The following is a 19,057-nucleotide window of genomic DNA, read 5'->3' as shown; positions in this document are numbered from 1 at the left end:
GTACGGTTACTAGTAACACCATCAAGTGTAATTTTCATGTTCTATGTCAGATTCTAATTTTAATTGAGTAGTAATCAAGAATATGTTTAATAAGTGTTTGTAAGAATGTGTATCATGCTACCAAAGGTTTGCATGATGGAGAAGAAAAAATCTTGATATAGCCAGTGAGGTGATATAATAACCAGCATACAATCCAAAATGAAAACATGGTCTTTAAGCGTTTGTATTAGCGTAACTCCGCGAGAGAAGGCGCACCGGGAGAGATGGCGCAGGGTAGGCCAGTGCGGCATTCACCCGCTAGATTGCACGACCAATGATTCTCGTGTTTACAGTGTGTACGTGGGAACCAGCTCGTTGGTGAGAACCAAAGCCATTTGTTAGTTGTCACATGGTGCAAATGATTTCGCTTGAAAACGTGGGTATTTCTGGTAAGTACGTCTTATCTACCTTCAAAGTTTTGCTAATGCATGATATAAAAGTTCACTGACTGGGTTGTTCAAGTTAAATTAACTTTGCGTTGCCACAGACGGGTGACTAGGTTAGTCAGCGACTATGGGGTTGTGATATGCGCCATGTTGGGCGAACACAGTTTCTGGAGCAGGGCTGCGCCATCTCCCCCCAAATGTCGGATGAGATGGCACGCTACATTTCTGGGAGAGGTGGTGTGCTATTCTTTGATTTTCCATTTATGATAAAAATGTGTTTTTCCTTCTCTAATCAGTTTGATATGTATAACCGATACGTATTTTGTTTAATTCTGTGTTAAATTGTACTAATTATGGTGAAGAGAAAGCAGCTATAGCCTAATCGAAGTTTGTGGTATATGCCTTTAATGCAACATAACTAAAGAATATTTCCAACAAAAAGAAATCTCAATGAACAAAATGAACAAAATACAAAGAAAAGTTGCAACCACTGCCACAACGGGAAATAGCAGGACAGCAGAAAAGCATCATTCAAAAGAAGCAGCTAAAGTGATTCAAGATGGGCAAAATAATGCAATATCTGATGATTGCATCAAGTGTGTGGGGGTGCTGGGAGAACTATTATTTGACAAAGTAGAAGGACTATTGGATTAAGTGCATCAAGTGAAAAAAGTGGCTGGATGAATCGTGTTTAGTTTATACACATTTGTGTAATGATTGTGGACGAGATAGAGCGTAAGGCAAAACATATCCAAAAATGACTGAGGTGTAAGTCTTCAATGTTAAATACTTAATTGATTCATTAATGACCAATGTAAAACAGAAAAGAGAATTTAAATAAGGTAAATAAATGTATTAAATTTGTAATCATAGTTTACTTCAAAATTACTTCCTTCCTTAGCATATCAAGTGCATAACACCATCTCAACCGGGGAGAGATGGTGAAAGTGACACACCTTCAATCAAAGCAGCTCTTTCAGTGATCTACTTACATTAAGACCATTTCCTTCATAAGGCACGGGGGAGAGATACAAGCAATGCCGTCTAGCATAAAAATAAGTTAGTCGAATTCTTGGCTGAGACTTGCTGCACGATCATTACAATGTCCGCGCCATCTCTCCCCGACGTACTCTATATATCTCAAAGTGTATTTTTCTGGTCGTGTTAACATTCTTTCTTATGGCAGGTTTTGCCTTAACTTTACACAATATCAATGAAAAATCTCTCTTGTGAATTAAAATCTTGCTTGTGGGTAATTAAATTGTTGTGCTTCTAGGCGCAATTGTTAGGTAAATGTCGGTATGTCCAAACAGCTTTAGTTGCCCAGCGTAATTCTGATATTCATAATAAATCACATTAATAATGAATGTATAGCCTGTCTCGTAAAATATGAATAATGAATTGGATAAGTAACGGATTCAGAATTTAGGAGAGAAATGTTTCAGTTCGATGTAATTTGGAACTGATTTGAGATTCCAATATAAGTGAACGTTTGAGGTTATCTGGAATACGTAGGTGATATCGTGCAGTTGTTTTAGCATGTATACTCTACATGGTATCCTGTAGAGCCCATGTGATAATTTGCTGTTTAGTGCAAGATTCATTGCGCAGAATGATTTTGTGAAACCCTGAGACGTGTTGAAGGTTATGCGCATTGTACCCCAGGAGTGCTTGAATGTCCTCATGTATAATTACGGTTTTAAGGGATACTTTGTTGTGGTTCTATGGTTCTCATTCCGTGATAAATTGTATGACCAGAATGTTCTATGGTAGATTTGTTCCACCATGTCAAAGTGAATCATTCTTAAGATTTCAAAGAGTTGACATTTGAAGTTAGTAGAAAAGGGCTAGATTTTAAACATTATGTTAAAATGGTTGTGCTTTAATGATATTCCCGTTGTTGCTCTGCAGTGTTATAAGAGCGCCCTGGCTGGTCATAGTGTTGCTAAGTGTTGATAGATTTGAGTGAGTTTGGGACAATTTAGTTAATTACAGCCTGTCAAGTTTTCATTTTCAGGAGGAACCGTTTGAGTTGGTGTTAGGTGGAATACAGGTTTTGTTGGTCCTAATGAGTGACCATGCCTAATGCAGATTATCTGGATCGTCACCATATCGCAGTGGTATTATCAATATTTATATTACTTCACTTAACTATTTGGGCACAGATATCATTTACCTTCGTTCCTATACCGTCTGTCTTTTTTAAATAGTGTGGGTTTTGTATGGAGAGTTGTTTATAAAATATATTGTTTGCATTTAAGGTACCGAGCTCGATAGCTGCAGTCGCTTAAGTGCGGCCAGTATCCAGTAATCGGGAGATAGTGGGTTCGAACACCACTGTCGGTAGCCCTGAAGATGCTTTTCCGCGGTTTCCCATTTTCACACCAGGCAAATGCTGGGGCTGTACATTAATTAAGGCCACGGCCGCTTCCTTCCCATTCCTAGGCCTATCCTATCCCATCGTCGTCAGAAGACCTGTCTGTGTTGGTGCAACGTAAAACAAATAGAAAAAAAGAACATTTCAAGTCATCATGTGCCGTTTGTGTTATGCCAATGGAGGATGTTAGTGTGGTCCACGATAGGTCGTAGGACTAAGGTGTTATATTCATTCAATTTACCGTTGCATAACCTAGTGTAGACGTAAATATTGTCTCCACAAAAAGCCCCAGGTAACAGTGAATGGTTTTGACCACTAGTCGACGATTATTTGAGTGAGTGACCTATTTTATTTATTTCTGTACTCACAGTTCCTAGATGGTGTTCACTATTTTGTGTTCGGTGCTTGTTGTAGGTTAGTGTTGTGTTTTGTTGTTTATCCTGTCGTAAGTTATTTGAGTGAGGATAAGACTTTCAGCAATGAAACTGAAGTACTTAAGAGGAACCCACTCCTTACGTTAATGTATTTTTGAGTTGTACTTTCTCTAACCTTACAAAACGTTATCAGGCCAAGGCGAATAATTGTGCACATTTCTTTTCAGACCAAGATGTTAGTAGTTGTCTTTCTCTTAAGCAAACAAGCAAACCAATACTTGTCGTTCAATGTTAATTGTCTTCATAACTTAAAATCTAGAGTGCAAATCTGAGTAAGTTTATGTAAAGCATTCGGACGTAACCTGAAAATTAATTACTGTAGTTTAATTATTTGAGATTAATTTAGATTATTTACTTTAGCGGTTAAATTTTTCATTGAACATATTCATTACTTTGTGCCCGTTTCAGCATTTTCAATATTTAATACTTTCATGATGTCATTTTATTTTCGACAGTTACATGAACTGAACTTTTGAAGCGCTATGATACGCCATAGGCACATTTGACTTTTCAAATGTACGTAGACAGTTCGTAACCAGTCCAAACAGAACTGTATTTACTCTGATTCAGTTAAGGGCCCATTCAGCGTTTGTAAGATACCATGAGCTGGTATTCAGTTTGCGGAACTATCTTGTCTCAAACAAAAGTGTGGCTTTCGATTAAGCGATTAACTGGACTTTCACGAATTAACTAGATTAACCAACAGTTTAACATGCAAGCCAATTTTTAAGTGTCACGCTTTTCATTTTCAACCAATGCAGCCCCAGAAAGCAATCCATGTTATTCATGAAGAAGAAATGTACTTATTTTCGGTTATTTCTAAATAATTATATTTTTTGTTCAATCTCTCCCACTTCTCATCGATTTCATAAATTTATTATATAATTCCTGCAGCGCAAATACATTTGAGTCAGTACAACTCTCCTATTTTATTTAAAGTAGCTATATCTTCCTTCATACCCTGTCGATCAGCCGGCGGAGTGACAAGAAGAAGGTAAGAAAAACGTGAGATATACAGTTGCCCACTAATACACGCCTTCGCTACAGTCGTGCATAATAACAGTTAATCAAAGTATACAATAGGTGACGAAAATTGAGGAAATAAAGACATTTTTGTACTTATTCTGCAACCCAATATTCTCGATTATACACTATTTAGTTGCTTTCTGGTGGGTACGCGTAGAACGTGCTGCGATAATCAAACGACACCTCACACGAGTTACCACGCCGGAGTCCAAAGTTTGAATAACTGATACCCGCGTAGCATGGCGATTTTAGTACCTAGAAATGGCAGAATTATAGCCTCATCCAGCGACGTCATATCAATGGAAGACTCTTGTTTCTACATGTATTGGTCCTGCATATATTATAGCTCATCATGATCAAGTCATAAACTGTTCAAATAATAATGATAATAATATTATTCATTTCAACGTCCCTTTAACTACTTTTGCTGTTTTTAGTGATGCCGAGGTGCAGGAATTTTGTGACACAGGAGAGTCTATGTGCTGGAAAATTGCCGTCACGAGGCTGGCGTATTTGAGCACCTTTAAATACCATCGAACTGAGCCGCAATCTAATCCGCTAACTTGAGCTAGGAAAGCCAGTGCTGTGCAGTTTAAGCCGCTCACCTCGCCGATTGACGTTGTTCGCTAATAAAGTAATTACGAATTGTGCCCTGTTGACCATAGGCATCATGGTGTGACGGCAGATATTATCGCAGCCATGCTTTTTGTGGAGTAAGTGTTGTATAGTCTTTAACGGATAACGCCATTTAACGGAGGTGAGTGGCAGGAGGTAAGGCAATCATCAACTAACATCAATAGTCTGACAGTGTGATGTTATTTTTAATAATGGCTTGAGGCAATGAGATATTCTGCTTTCTTTCGGCTTGGTGATAGTAGTGCTTTTGGTTTACACGCACATAATTCCATTTAAACATCTTCGAGTGATCGTTCCTTCACGATTTTGCTCTTATTTAGATAGTCATTTTCATCATCTGTCTGTTGAATAGGGACTAATGACCAATTAGTTTTCCAGGTTGGCAAACCAATCATGGCAACTACTACCGAAATTACTAGTTAGTTCGTTTTCACGTCAACGATGCTCTCTGTAGATGAACTTGAAAAACATATAAAACCAAACCAAACCAAACCAAACCAAACCAAACCCCATGGCACTACAGCCCTTGAAGGGCCTTGGCCTGCCAAGCGACCGCTGATCAGCCCGAAGGCCTGCAGATTACGAGGTGTCGTGTGGTCAGCACGTCGAATCCTCTCGGCCGATATTCTTGGCTTCCTAGACCGGGGCCGCTATCTCACCGTCAGATAGCTCCTCAATTCTAGTCACGTAGGCTGAGTGGACCTCGAACCAGCCCTCAGGTCCTAGTAAAAATCCCTGACCTGGCCGGGAATCGTACCCCGGGCCTCCGGGCAAGAGGCAGGCATGCTACCCCTACACCACGGGGCCGGCTTAAAAACATATACCTAATCTAAATTCGTGTATATCTCATTACTGTAGCCCATTCAATAAAAATGCATCAGATATAAGAGGTTACATGCTAGATAGTCTATAAAAGTCAGTGTCTACACTTTATAGATATGAAAATCCACAACCTGTTTCCAATCATTCGACGAGGTCAGTAATGGAATGAATGAAGCCCCATCTACCGGCGAGGATAGGAATTGTGCCAGCTGCCGAAGGCTGTCACACTCCACTGGGGCAATGATTAATGAATGACAGATGAAATGAAATGATGTTGGATAGTGTTGCTGGTACGAAATATGACAGGAAAAAACGGAGTACCCGGAGAAAAACCTGTCCCGCCTCCGCTCTGTCCAGCACAAGTCTCACATGGAGAGACCGGGATTTGAACCACGGAACCCAGAGGTAAGAGGCCGGCGTGCTGCCGCCTGAGCCGCGGAGGCTCTACTTTTTAGAAATGCTTAAACTAATATTTCCAGGGATGTTAAGAAGTTTGTGAAAAATGCATACATACATTCACACATACATACTTACTTACGTAAGTTATATACATGTTCATTGTAGACTGTTACGTCTTTCAGCGTTCAGTCTGCATGCCACTGTGAATTTACTAGATGCCGCGATACTCCTCTATTTATAACTAGCTCTGTGGATTCGTTTACTTCTATGCCTCTTATCGTAAACTCATTTTTTTTGCTAGGGGCTTTACGTCGCACCGACACAGGTAAGTCTTATGGTGACGATGGGATAGGAAAGGCCTAGGAGTTGGAAGGAAGCGGTCGTGGCCTTAATTAAGGTACAGCCCCAGCATTTGCCTGATGTGAAAATGGGAAACCACGGAAAACCATGTTCAGGGCTGCCGATAGTGGGATTCGAACCTACTATCTCCCGGATGCAAGCTCACAGCCGCGCGCCTCTACGCGCACGGCCAACTCGTCCGGTCGTAAGATCATTAGAAACTCCTTCTACTTCTCTTACCCTCCATGGTTGAGTCTATTTTTCTCTTGGGTAACTTCTCCATTCACCTTACATGACCCCGCCACTGAAGCCTGTTAATACGTACAGCTTCATTAGGCGAGTTCATTCCTAACTTAGCCTTTACCTCCTCATTCTGTGTACCATCCTGCCATTATTTCCACCGGTTTGTACCAGCGATCATGTGAAAAGTACAATAATATAAAATATCTCCGTTGCATTTCCTGACAGTGTAAAAGCGCACGAAACAAAAAATATGGAAAACTACATTTTTCCGGTATTGGTATTTCATACATTTCTTCGTTAAAGCTCATCTTAACGAAAATGTATATTTGCTCTTTTGGTCCCCTTAATATTGCCACACCACGGTACATTATTACACCAACTATTCTGGAAATAAAATATAGAATTTTAAGAAATTCTGTTTGGTTGTATTTCCATGATTTCGACACAAATATATAAGCAAGTAAACAAACAACTAGACAGACAGATAGGAAAATTGAGCTAAATCTTGACTTTCGTATAGGCTCCCTAATTCGAGATAAATGCAAAGTTGGCAGGCCTATGAGGCAACAGCTTCAAATATACAGAAGAAAGTGCATTTTTGCGTACCTTAATTTTATTTAACAGACTTGTAGAATCGTGAGATTACTGATAAAACTTTAAGCTCGTTTCGACGCGCGGAATATGCAGGAATCAGTATCTTCTGACACTAACATGGAGAGAAATATCTACTACATGGTAGGGAAGAGAAATTTAGAGGGTGTATGAGTATTCTAGTTACACTGGGGTATATGTATCTAGTCCATGCACCTAGATGGAACATCATGTCGAAGAAAGCCATGCAGAATGCGTACGCCATAGGAGACAACGACATGATTAGAGGCGTAGCATACCTGCATATATGTCATTTTCTCATTCCCGAGGGTAATATCATAAAATGGGGGTTTATACAACTGCTGAAACATCGTGGAAATGTGTTTCCTCGTCGTTTATGTGCACAAATTGAAGAAGTATGCCTTGTTCATAAATACAACCCCAGGTTTAAAAATTCGATCACGGATGATTTGAGGCATGTCTGGAATGATAATTATGCTTCTATCGAATCAGAGTACTTCTAATATGGTATCGGTGGTCGAAGAAGGGATGAATTAGGCTAACTGACGTGGAAGATCCCAACTACCGTAACAGATAGACTGACATATTCAGCTCACTGTTTTCATAATTCGTAGTCTGATCACAAACAATCGCTCAGGAATTTAGGTGTGTTACACAGTAATCAACGTCTGCAAAAACAGTTCGATATTATCTTAACGTCGAAATAAGCTGACGGTTTGTTTACTTTTGATTAGACACTACTGGCCTATGCGTCTGCATTGACGCCTAGAACGTAGCATATGAAGGTACGAATGATCTGACACTGTCTTTTCCTACCTCCCGTCTCCGTGTAACCATCGTGACAGTCCAATTCCTGTCTCGTGGTACCTTGGCGACAGACTGACTGATACCGGTCAAGCAGCTGCGCTGCGGAATGGGTGTCATAGGTGTCATGCTCGCAGCTAATGCAAATTCGTGGTAGGCCTACGTTGAGGAGCCATCGCTGCATCACTTAGTAATAGATCTTGCCGTTGTCTCCTACCACCTCGGCCGGGCTGAGTGGCTCAGACGGTTGAGGCGCTGGCCTTCTGACCACAACTTGGCAGGTTCGATCCAGGCTCAGTCCGGTGGTATTTGAAGGTGGTCAAACACGTCAGCTTTGTATCGGTAGATTTACTGGCACGTAAAAGAACTCCTGCGGCGTCTCCGCCAACCGTAGTTAATGGGACTTAAAACCAATAACATTAATATTATTACCACCTCGGATTGGTAAGGTTAACTCTCAAGGTCCATGCAAATTAGGAATATAATTCTCATGACTTCTTCAAAGAATCGTCGTGGTGGTGGTGGTGGTGGTGGTGGGGGGGGGCTGATCTCTTAACATAACATCTATTTCATAATCATATGTCTGTCGAACCACATTCTCCAAAATTATTAAAAATCTAGAACTTTACGGCAGATACTGTAGTTACGTATGGCACTCACATTCTACCAACATAAGAAAACATGGGAGAGACCTTTCCCAATGCTTGTGACACAGTTACATATATACTTAACAGATGCCTACCCTGCATCATGTGGACGAGTCAGTACATCTATCGACTAATTCTTGAATGAAATCGATTCCTTCAAGAATAACGTGGACTGTTTGAATTTTGGACTCTGAACTGAACATATTATGTTCATCTTAATATTCTTTAAATGAAAATAAAGACATTCAACATGGGTATGAAATAAGATGATGTAGCTTACGTTACACAGGTAAATGTGTTTCACATATTCGTTTCGAGCTCATATGTAAAACCTCACTTTCAGCGCTTGTAATGAAATGTCTAAAATGTGTCTGTCCACTGTAATATTGTCCGTAAAACTGAGCGAATAGATCTGTGAAAGGACTTTCTAATCTTGATGTTTGTGTATGGTCTTAACGCTCTTCCTTCTTGAATCATGAGGATCATAATTAATGTTCTAGATTTTTGGACAGAATAATACTAGTTTATTGGAGTTTTTGTGGTTCCTTTTTCAGAATCCGTCATGTGGACACCAGTTGTTTGGATATTCGTTGTAGCGTCACTTTATTTGGAGACAGATGCTGAGTACACCATAGGAGTTGGTATTGCTGATGTTACAGGTCCCCCAGCAGAAGTCACCTTTGTGAGTATACCTAATGATAAAAGTATAATTAATATTTCAATGACAGTAATGAGATCAGTACGGTGAATGCTTAAAAATAATTATACATTCCCAACATTTTGAATACTGTAATAATCTTGGTGTTTTGGAAATGTTTTAGAAGTGAGATTAAAATATACTTTTTCCTGTCACTTAATTATGCTAAAAATAAAACATCCTTTGGCTTGTTTTCCTTCACGCTCCCCACTCTGTGCACGTCATGTATGTCCGCTTTATGGCAGTTTACCATCATATGGTTTTTCATTACGACCAACAGTTCATTAACTGCCTCATTTAAATTTTGATTTTCACTCTCAGGTACAACGTACGTAATAACTTCCTCCTGGCTTCCTGGTTGACCTTATTTTCTTGCCACTTTCCATGTCTTCACTCTTCCTGTAAACCATTTACTTTTGATTTCAGTACTTCTAAATCAATAGAATTTGCACAACATTCTCTATTATTATTCTCACTTCCTCATCAACACTCACCTTTATCGTCATCATTTCGCTAAAATGTTCCCGGATGAGGTCTCTAGTTTGTTTCGCCTGACAAGCTTCTCTATTTCTTTGATTTTTCTCCATCTCTTACCGGCCAGTTGATCCCACTGGTACGGGAGCAGGATTTTTTTCAACACCACCTATTGTGACGTGTCGGATCACCTTAATATAAATGAATAATCACTCATTTCCCTCTCCATAAACAACATCCCTTGGGTGCCAGCCTTCAGACTTATGGCTTGAAGACGATAGTTGATCATTAATAATAATAATAATAATAATAATAATAATAATAATAATAATAATAATAATTTATGAGACCCTAGATACTCCCAGAGGTGGGGTGACAGAACACTAACTATTAAGTACACTCTAATTATGAAACTAAGTATCATTAATAAGAATTTATGAAAGTACCAATTAAAATAACGGTTTATTAGGATGATAAACCTGACGGCGTATTTACGAAAATACAACTTACGGAGAGAAAAGAAAAAACTGAATGAAATAAAATTTAATAAAATGAACTGTTACGCGGAAACTTGCAGTCTTTTATGCCATTAGCTCACCATTTGTAGAATCTGGTATCTGGGTACGTTCGATGATGTATGAGCTGTTGTTTGATGTTAATATCGTACTGTAGTTGTCATCTCTCGCAGTAAGTATCAGTCCTATTTCCGATTTGTGCATTGCCCACTAATTGGACAACGACTTCCCTGACCTTAAAACTTCCTATAATACTCATTAATTAATGTGATAATGAGCCCTAGTTTCAATATCAAAATCACCTTGGTTTGCGTTAATGGAGAGAATACACTTGTATTCTTCCGTATTACATAAATGCAGCGCAACTAAATATATAACAAAATTATCTCCTGTTCCACACAAGTCAGAAACCGGTCTCTCGCCAACTTTATCTCTCGTCATTGATATAGCCAGTTCTCAGTGAGAGAAATTTTGAGTAGTGCCCTACTTAGATGTAAAGTGAACTTGTAAAAAAACGGAGAACCTCTTGTTGTTGTCTGCCCTGACTTCCCTTGTATAAGAAGACCGACGAGAAAGACCTCCTTCCTTTAACATCATGACTATCAGACACGAAGACGTTTAGACGCTGAGATGGTAAGATGTTCTCATATTAAGACGTTAAGACATTAAGATGTTAAGCTATTCAGCTATTAAGACCTCCTCGAGCTCTTGTCGTTGATGTACATACGGCTCAAGAATCCCCCTCCATGGTTCAGTGCGATCTGATGTTCTATACCCTTTTCTCTCCATCGCTGTATATCCATCATCTTGTTTCGTAACGTTCATTCACATAGGATGAAATTTCGCGCTTTTCGTAAGCGTCAAGTAGCGAAGTTCAAAAAGTAGGAGTTAACAAGTTCTAACTGTCTCTTCAGAATATGGAGGAGGCGAAGTAATTCTGCAATCTCAATGATGCCCTTTTTACTGGTAAAGGGCTAAAATTAGCAGGCCGTGTCCGGTCGCCTGACCTCGTACTACAGAAATTTCCTGCAAATTATTAATACGGGTGATGTTGTAATACCTTACTCAAGACTTAACTCGTTCATTTTTCGTTATTGCTGTGATGAAAAGAAATGAAATGATAATGTGAAAAATGGCTAACAACCCTATATATATATAAGCATAATATTTTAGAATGGCCTACCAAAAATTAAATATATACATCTTTCCAATTAGTTCCAAAGTTTGATAATTTGATATTCATGCTGTGATGTTTGCTATGTTATGTTATGCTATGATCTTGACTACTAATTTCCCTTCTCTCCTTCCAACTCAGTTTGTTTTGGTTCTTTCACTAGTGCGCTAGTAACAGTCCATGCAGTGGTGACTACGTCTTTCTTGTGACGTTGACTATTGCTTTATTTCGAAAAGGTGAAAACGGGTCTTGATAACGATAAAAAATATAGCAGTAATTAAATGAATTAAAAATGTTTAGACTTCGCGCACTGTGGCAGCGGATCTTGGTGTTGGTGTTTCCACTGTTTCTGATTGGTCAAAATGAAAAATACCCTAACATGAAAGCCTGTCGAATTGAGAAAGTAAATGATGCCGTGTTTTAATGGTTTACACAAGGGAGAGAGAAGGTATTTGCATTATCAGGACCTGTTATTCAAGAAAAAGCTACAATATTATCCGAACTCTTGAACGAGGAGTGTGAAGGATTTAATGCCTGCGCGGGGTGGCTAGATAAGTAGAAAAATATGTACGGCGTACGTCAGGTGAATGTTTATGGGGAAGCGTTATCTGTGATGTTGACGCTGTAGGCATTTTGAAAACAGAAATGGATGAATTTATGCGAGGATACAGTAAGGGGAACATTTGAATATTAAAATGTAACCGAAAAACTCACTTGAATCAAAAAACGAAAAGAGTGCTTCTGGACACAAAATAAGCAAATAAAAAGCATTACTTTTGTTCTACAGTAACGCTTCTAGAACTCACCGACTGCGGCCTATGTGAAAAGGAATATCTTAAAATCCCAGAGCTTTGGAAATTATTTCGGCAAATGCTCTTCCTGTCTACCACTAAAACCAAAACTATTCCTGGATGTCCAGTGCCTTGTCCACCGAATCGTTTAACGATGAATTAGTTCCCAGTTTTAGTCATTCTTGATCGATAATGCCTCTACACAATCACATATTCAGAAAGATGGTAAAGTTACCTTTTAGTTTTTACCCGCAAACGTCATAAGTCTTATCGAGTCCCTAGAACAACGTCTATTATAAATCTTCAAAACGCACAATCGGGAGGTATTTCTTAGATATATATTGCAAGAGACAAACGAATCAAAAAGTGCTCCTGAGCTCCTGTAAACCATCAACATCAAAGATGTGGTTTACTGGTGTGCTCAATACTAGGGGAAGAACAAAATCACCAACCTTAGAAAAATGTTGAATACCATTTTTGCTGTTATTTTAATTGAGTACAATAATGAAACAGACGAAAATCTTGGATACCTAGTTGAAAAAATATCAGGGTGTTAAGAGATCAACAAGGGTAAAATAAGTGAATGGGTAAATGGTGATAACTCGGAACATGTTTTCTATGACCAACATGGTACTCCCCGAATCACAGTGCAACAATGGAGCAGACGACGAAGATAATGACGTAGCAGAGAGCACGAGCCATGACACTGAAAGTGCTGAATACCTTAGAAGTAAGGGTTTAAAATATTGGATATAAAATTAGGCTGATTAAAATGCACGTTTTCTCATAGAGATCTTTTGTTTTCAGGTAGCATTACGGTTCATCGAAAGATGTGACGAATCAAAGCCTTCTCAATTTCTACTGATATAGTGGTGGCATTACATAGGGGCTAGAAAAATGTTTAAAAAATAAAATAGAATACTTTTCAAAACAATAGTACATACTGTATAGGTTATTCTAAACCTTTAGAGTATTTAAGATTTATTAAAATTGTTAACATTGCGTATGTATTGTCTTAATGTGCTTTGACCTAAAACGTCAAAAACGTTTCCTAAGCTCTGAAAATTATATTTTTAATTGTTTTCCGAAATATTGTTTATCCGAAACCACCTCCAACACCTCCACCTCCCTCCATCCCACCCTACACCCACCTTTGTTCTGGTTAACAGAGATTTCACTGTTTAAATAAAATGATAATTTTGAAGGTACTATTATGACAATGGGATTGTTAAGTATCTAGATCAGACGTTTTCCAGTATTGCTCAGACAATCACCCAAGAAAGCAGAATATGAATGCATCCGGTGTAAGCGCTGGGCTAAATCAGAATATAAATAATTCAACAAAGGAGGTAATCATATTATAGGGAAACCAAATTGATCTGACTAATTAATTCTCAAGATATCTTAAAGGGAATCTTAAATTAAATGTAGAACAAGGATACCAATTCAAAGAAAATATATGTAGTCTTAATTAAACTTGAAGATTTTTAACAACAACATATTTAACTAAGAGGTAATTAATTATACTAACCAAGACAAAGGCCATGAAATAATCTAAACTCATGCTCAGAAATTAAGGATAATGCTGGTACATGGGGAAACAACGCAATGGTGGGCGGATTGCGGTTTTAAATCACCTCGGAGTATGACCATGTGGTGCATTTGACCTGCGGTCGTCGCACGATGGTGCTGGCAGCAGTCCAAATACGCAGAGGTGTGTTGATGCATGTCAGAGTACGGTGCAGCGAGTAAGTGTGCAGATGTTTTCAGACGTGCTGATGGTGACTGTGTGGTGAAAATGGCTCAACGAACACATATTGATGACGTTATTAGGGGTAGAATAATAGGGCGACTGGAGGCTGGTCATTCACAGCAGGTCGTAGCACGGGCCCCCCGTGTTCCACTAAGTGTGATCTCAAGATTATGGCAAAGATTCCAGCAGACAGGAAACGTATCCAGGCGCTACAGTACGGGACATCCGCAGTATACAACACCACAAGAAGACCTATATCTCACCATCAGTGCCCGCAGACGGCCACGGAGTACTGCAGGTATCCTTGCTCGGAACCTTGCCACAGCCACTGGAACACTAGTCTCCAGACACACAGTCTACAGACGACTCAACAGACATGCTTTATTTGCCCGGAGACCTGCAAGGTTCATTCCACTGACCCCTGTGCACAGGAGAGCCCATAAAGCCTGGTGTCAAGAACACAGTACATAATTATTGGAACAGTGGTTCCAGGTTACGTTCACGGACGAGTCCAGGTATAGTCTGAACAGTGATTCTCGCTGGGTTACATCTGGCGTGAACCAGGAACCAGATACCAACCCCGTAATGTCCTTGAAAGGGACCTGTATGGAGGTAGTGGTTTGATGGTGTGGGGTGGGATTAGGTGGGATTATGATTGGTGCGCGTACACCCCTGCATGTCTTTGACAGAGGAACTGTAACAGGTCAGGTGTATCGGGGCATCATTTTGCACCATAATGTCCGTCTTTTCAGGGGTGCAGTGGGTCCCACCTTCCTCCTGATGGATGATAACGCACGGCCCCACCGAGCTGCCATCATGGAGGAGTACCGTGAAACAGAAATCCGGCGAATGGAGTGGCCTGCCTGTTCTCCGTACCTAAACCCCGTTGGGCACGTCTGGGATGCTCTCGGTCGACGCATCGCTGCACGTCCTCAAACCCCTAGGACACTTCAGGAGCTCCGACAGGCACTTGTGCAAGAATGGGAGACTATACCCCAGCAGCTTCTCGAGCACCTGATCCAGAGTATGCCAACCCGTTGTGCGGCCTGTGTACGTGTGCATGGTGATCATATCCCATATTGATGCCGGGGTACATGCGCAGGAAACAGTGGCGTTTTGTAGCACATGTGTTTTGGAACGGTTTTCTCAACTTATCACCAATACCGTGGACTTACAGATATGTTTCGTTTGTGTTCACTTTGTGCCTATGCTATTAGCGCCAGTTTTGTGCAGTGCCACGTTGTGTGGCACCACAATATGCAATAATCCTTAATTTATGAAGATGAGTGTATATCTGTATATCAAATCAGGGCAAAATTGCCAAAATATTTTTCAAGATCTGACTAGATAGAAATTAATTTAAATCACTAACCCAAACATGGCTCATACGACCAGCGCGTCATTAAACAGTTAAATTTGAAATGCGGGAAAATAGTAAACATGCCAAGGGACGTATCTTTTTCTCTAGAATTACGCACCATATCAACAAATTACTGAATAAAACGGAGAGCAGGTATCCAAGCCATAGAGAAGTGTTATTTTCATTGACTCGGGACCTAAAGCAAAGTTAGCCTCCCCAGAACAACACGTTTTAAAGGTTCCAGAACATGAGCATTACTAAGAGTCCAACTCTTTATATGTCCAGAGGTAAACGGAGTAGTTGGCACCAGTTTCGGGAGAGAAGTCAATCATGAGGAAGCCACAGCTCAGTTGGACTTGACTTTATTAATTTACATCTGAGTGATGAGGCATTCTCAAAACTGACAGGGAACATGTCACTCAGAATACTTTAACGGGCAAAATTTTCCCTTTGACATTTCTGCTCATTATTTCAGTTTCATAACTAAAACTGACACTGAGATATAATTTGGAATGTTCGTTTTTTACTGGCAAAAACACGGGGAACAAGAGTAAAACAAATTTTTGACCAGTTTTCCCCCACACGAAACCCTGCGCTGCACAGCACGAATACTATGATTTTGTGGTATTGTTTATTTATTTATTTATTTATTTATTTATTTATTTATTTATTTATTTATTTATTTATTTATTTATTTATTTATTTATTTATTTATTTATTTAGCGTATGACTTTACACATAAAATACATACATACATGATATTGGAGAGCAAGGTAAATCTTTAAACCCAGGTTGTTTATGTAGCCAATTGTCTCTGGAGACGCACAAGCTAAATCACTGATTTTGCCACTGTACTTTCTTTTTGGACACTCTGTGATAATATGTTTGGTGGTCTGCTTAGAGGCACCACAATCACAGTTTGGTTTAGGAATTATTTTCCTTGTGTAGTGGAAATCTGCTCTGTTGCTATGGCCCTATCGTATCCCGTTAAATGTAGACCAGAGAGGAAGTTCAAATCCACGTTGCAAGGACGAACCAATTTGTGGCGGATTTGAGTCAGGCCTCGTATATTGTCCTCTCTGACATTCTTTCATTTATTGAAGTAGGTATTCTTCAATTCTATTGTAGTCCTTATTGGTGGATTTTGAGACCTTACACGATTCATACGGACATCAACGATATCCCCATGTATTGGTAACCTGGGATTACTCATTATTTTCTCGAACTCTCTGAGGAGGGCGTTTTCACGTCAGAGATCTGGTGGGGAGATATGGCTGAGTATAGGTAGACAATATGAGGGTGTAGACCTTATTGTGCTGGTGATGAGACGCATCGTTGTGTTGAGCTGCATATCTATGAGGTTGACGTGAGGGCTATTCAACCAAACAGGAGCGCAGTACTCGGCATTCGAAAACACAAGTCCCAAAGCTGTGCTGTGCATCGAAGTAAAGTTGCAGTTGAACCCCAAGTTGTACCACATCATTTTTGGGTTACATTGATGCGAGTTCTTACTTTGGAAGGTGTTGTCTAAAGGAGAGTGTTCTATCGAGGGTGACTCCTGGATATTTGGGGAATATATTATGATGTTTCAGTAATTGATTTCCAATGTACACCTGCAATCGTTTATTTGCCCTCTTGCTGTTTAGATGGAAACAACATACTTCTGTTTTGTTGGCATTAGGCCGTGAAGCTTGGTCCCTTCTCAGAAAGTTGGGGGATGGTAAACCCATTACACGGACGGGTTCAGAAATTCACCAATACAAAATTGCGTCTCATATAGTCATCACCTCCAAAAGTAGCAGGGATAAAGTATTCATGAAACGCATAAAGAAGAATCTTAAAATTCTGAAAGATAGTGTCCCGAATATCTTCGACTGCGAATGAGATTACTGTAATTGATGATATCAAGCCAAGTAAATCTCCAGGTGTGTATACTATTCGCCTGGAATTTATCATTCATTGTGGTGATGGAGTTAGAGTATGTCTGTCCACCTTCTTTACGAACATTATTATTATTATTATTATTATTATTATTATTATTATTATTATTATTATTATTATTATTATTATTATTATTACATGACTGGATTTAGTCTTTCACTGAATATGACCACCCGAAGCACCCGCCAGATGCGAGAGGACTCGAAGACTTAAAGTTTACATGTATAATACGTCGTGTTATCAGAGGCCCAGATCATCTGACATAAAGACTGAAGAACAGCATGGGATGGCACTCGGCTCTCTCCTCGCACACCAAAGCACGACGATGAACATATTCTTTGGCTTTTGTCCAAGTATACACATGAAATGCCAACAGGAAGGTAAGGCTTTAGGGGCGAGTTACCAGAATTACGTCAGTGTCGTCCAATGAGAAGAGGGCTGACGTAACAAGTCACGTGACGTAGTGGAGTTCTTAGCAAATTAAAAAGGTGGCTGACACATAATTTTATGCTTAGTTTGTTCTGCATTTCTACCTAATAGGCGTGAAGTAATTCGAGGTGAGCTGTCTCTTCCCGTTGTAAAATAATAGGCCAAGATGAAGAATTAGTTGCTCGGTTTACTTAGGACATGCCGGTACCGATCGTCGGAAGTGTGAAGTTATCATTAAATTAAGCTTCAAATTATTGGCTATACTTCGCTTTGATCAGGATTAGGTATAGAAGTGTCGAAAATAGGTTAAGGTTTTTCCTGTCCGCTTTTTTCTCAGGATAGCAATATATAGTATTTCTTATTTTTACAGTCCTCACGTATGTATTAATGTATTCACTTTTAAATCTTTAATGTATTAATTATTAACATATTAAATTATTAATGTATTAACTTATCGGAAGTGGGTATACAAGTACAGTAATAGCCGGGTTGTGCACAATCACGATCATAAGAATTCGGTGTGCAAAGGGAAACATGCAACGCCTGGGCGTAGATTTTGGCCAACCCTTCGGGTGGAGAAGAGGTAAGCAGGACAACATCACATGAGTTCGTCTTCCAGAAGTTATGGCTTGTGACGCCATACTCTCACAAATCAGTCCTGCTCAATTGGCATTTTTTCGGGAAATGAGTTAGCTGTTTTGTCTGATTAAATATTTGGCTATGCTGGATTTTAATAATTTAAAAAAATCAGTTAATTAACAGTAGTTTCATTGTCAAGAAATTTTATGTATGATCAGGATTGAATTAAAGCATCTCCGTTTTCCCACAGTCAGTCAGTCAGTCAGTCAGTCAGTCAGTCAGTCAGTCAGTCAAAGAATAATCATAAAATAAATATAATTGGTCATGTCAAAGAATTATAAAAAGAAATAAACAATAGGTATATATTTTATTTCTACTTTTCTTTGAAGATCCCAGTAATATTTTATGCGTAGAAACGTTCATTTTATTTATATATTTTCTTACAGAATGCATTCATTTATTTCATTAAGACAGTTCATTATCATATTATGAGAATATGTTTTTCTTTATTACAACTCACATGATTTTGAAGAATATTCTTAATCTATAGGTAATTTTTATACGCCATTTATGCCATTTA

The 19,057-nt window shown here is 39.2% G+C and overlaps 1 protein-coding gene across 5 annotated transcripts in view; it reads left to right on the top strand.

Moving 5' to 3' along the window:
* CDase (neutral ceramidase) overlaps positions 1-19,057 on the top strand; it is a 1,004,245-nt gene that overhangs the window by 294,213 nt on the left and 690,975 nt on the right. For all 5 annotated transcript variants that reach the window (XM_068225499.1, XM_068225500.1, XM_067137831.2 and 2 more), the window contains exon 2: positions 9,319-9,446. In XM_068225499.1, the coding sequence (XP_068081600.1) occupies positions 9,319-9,446 (128 nt within the window). The remainder of the gene's footprint in view (positions 1-9,318; positions 9,447-19,057) is intronic.

The sequence above is a fragment of the Anabrus simplex genome, chromosome 1, assembly GCF_040414725.1.
Source record: "Anabrus simplex isolate iqAnaSimp1 chromosome 1, ASM4041472v1, whole genome shotgun sequence".
Lineage (NCBI taxonomy): Eukaryota > Metazoa > Arthropoda > Insecta > Orthoptera > Tettigoniidae > Anabrus > Anabrus simplex.
The sequence above is the reverse complement of the archived record's forward strand: the minus strand, read 5'-3'. Positions and strand labels throughout refer to the sequence as shown.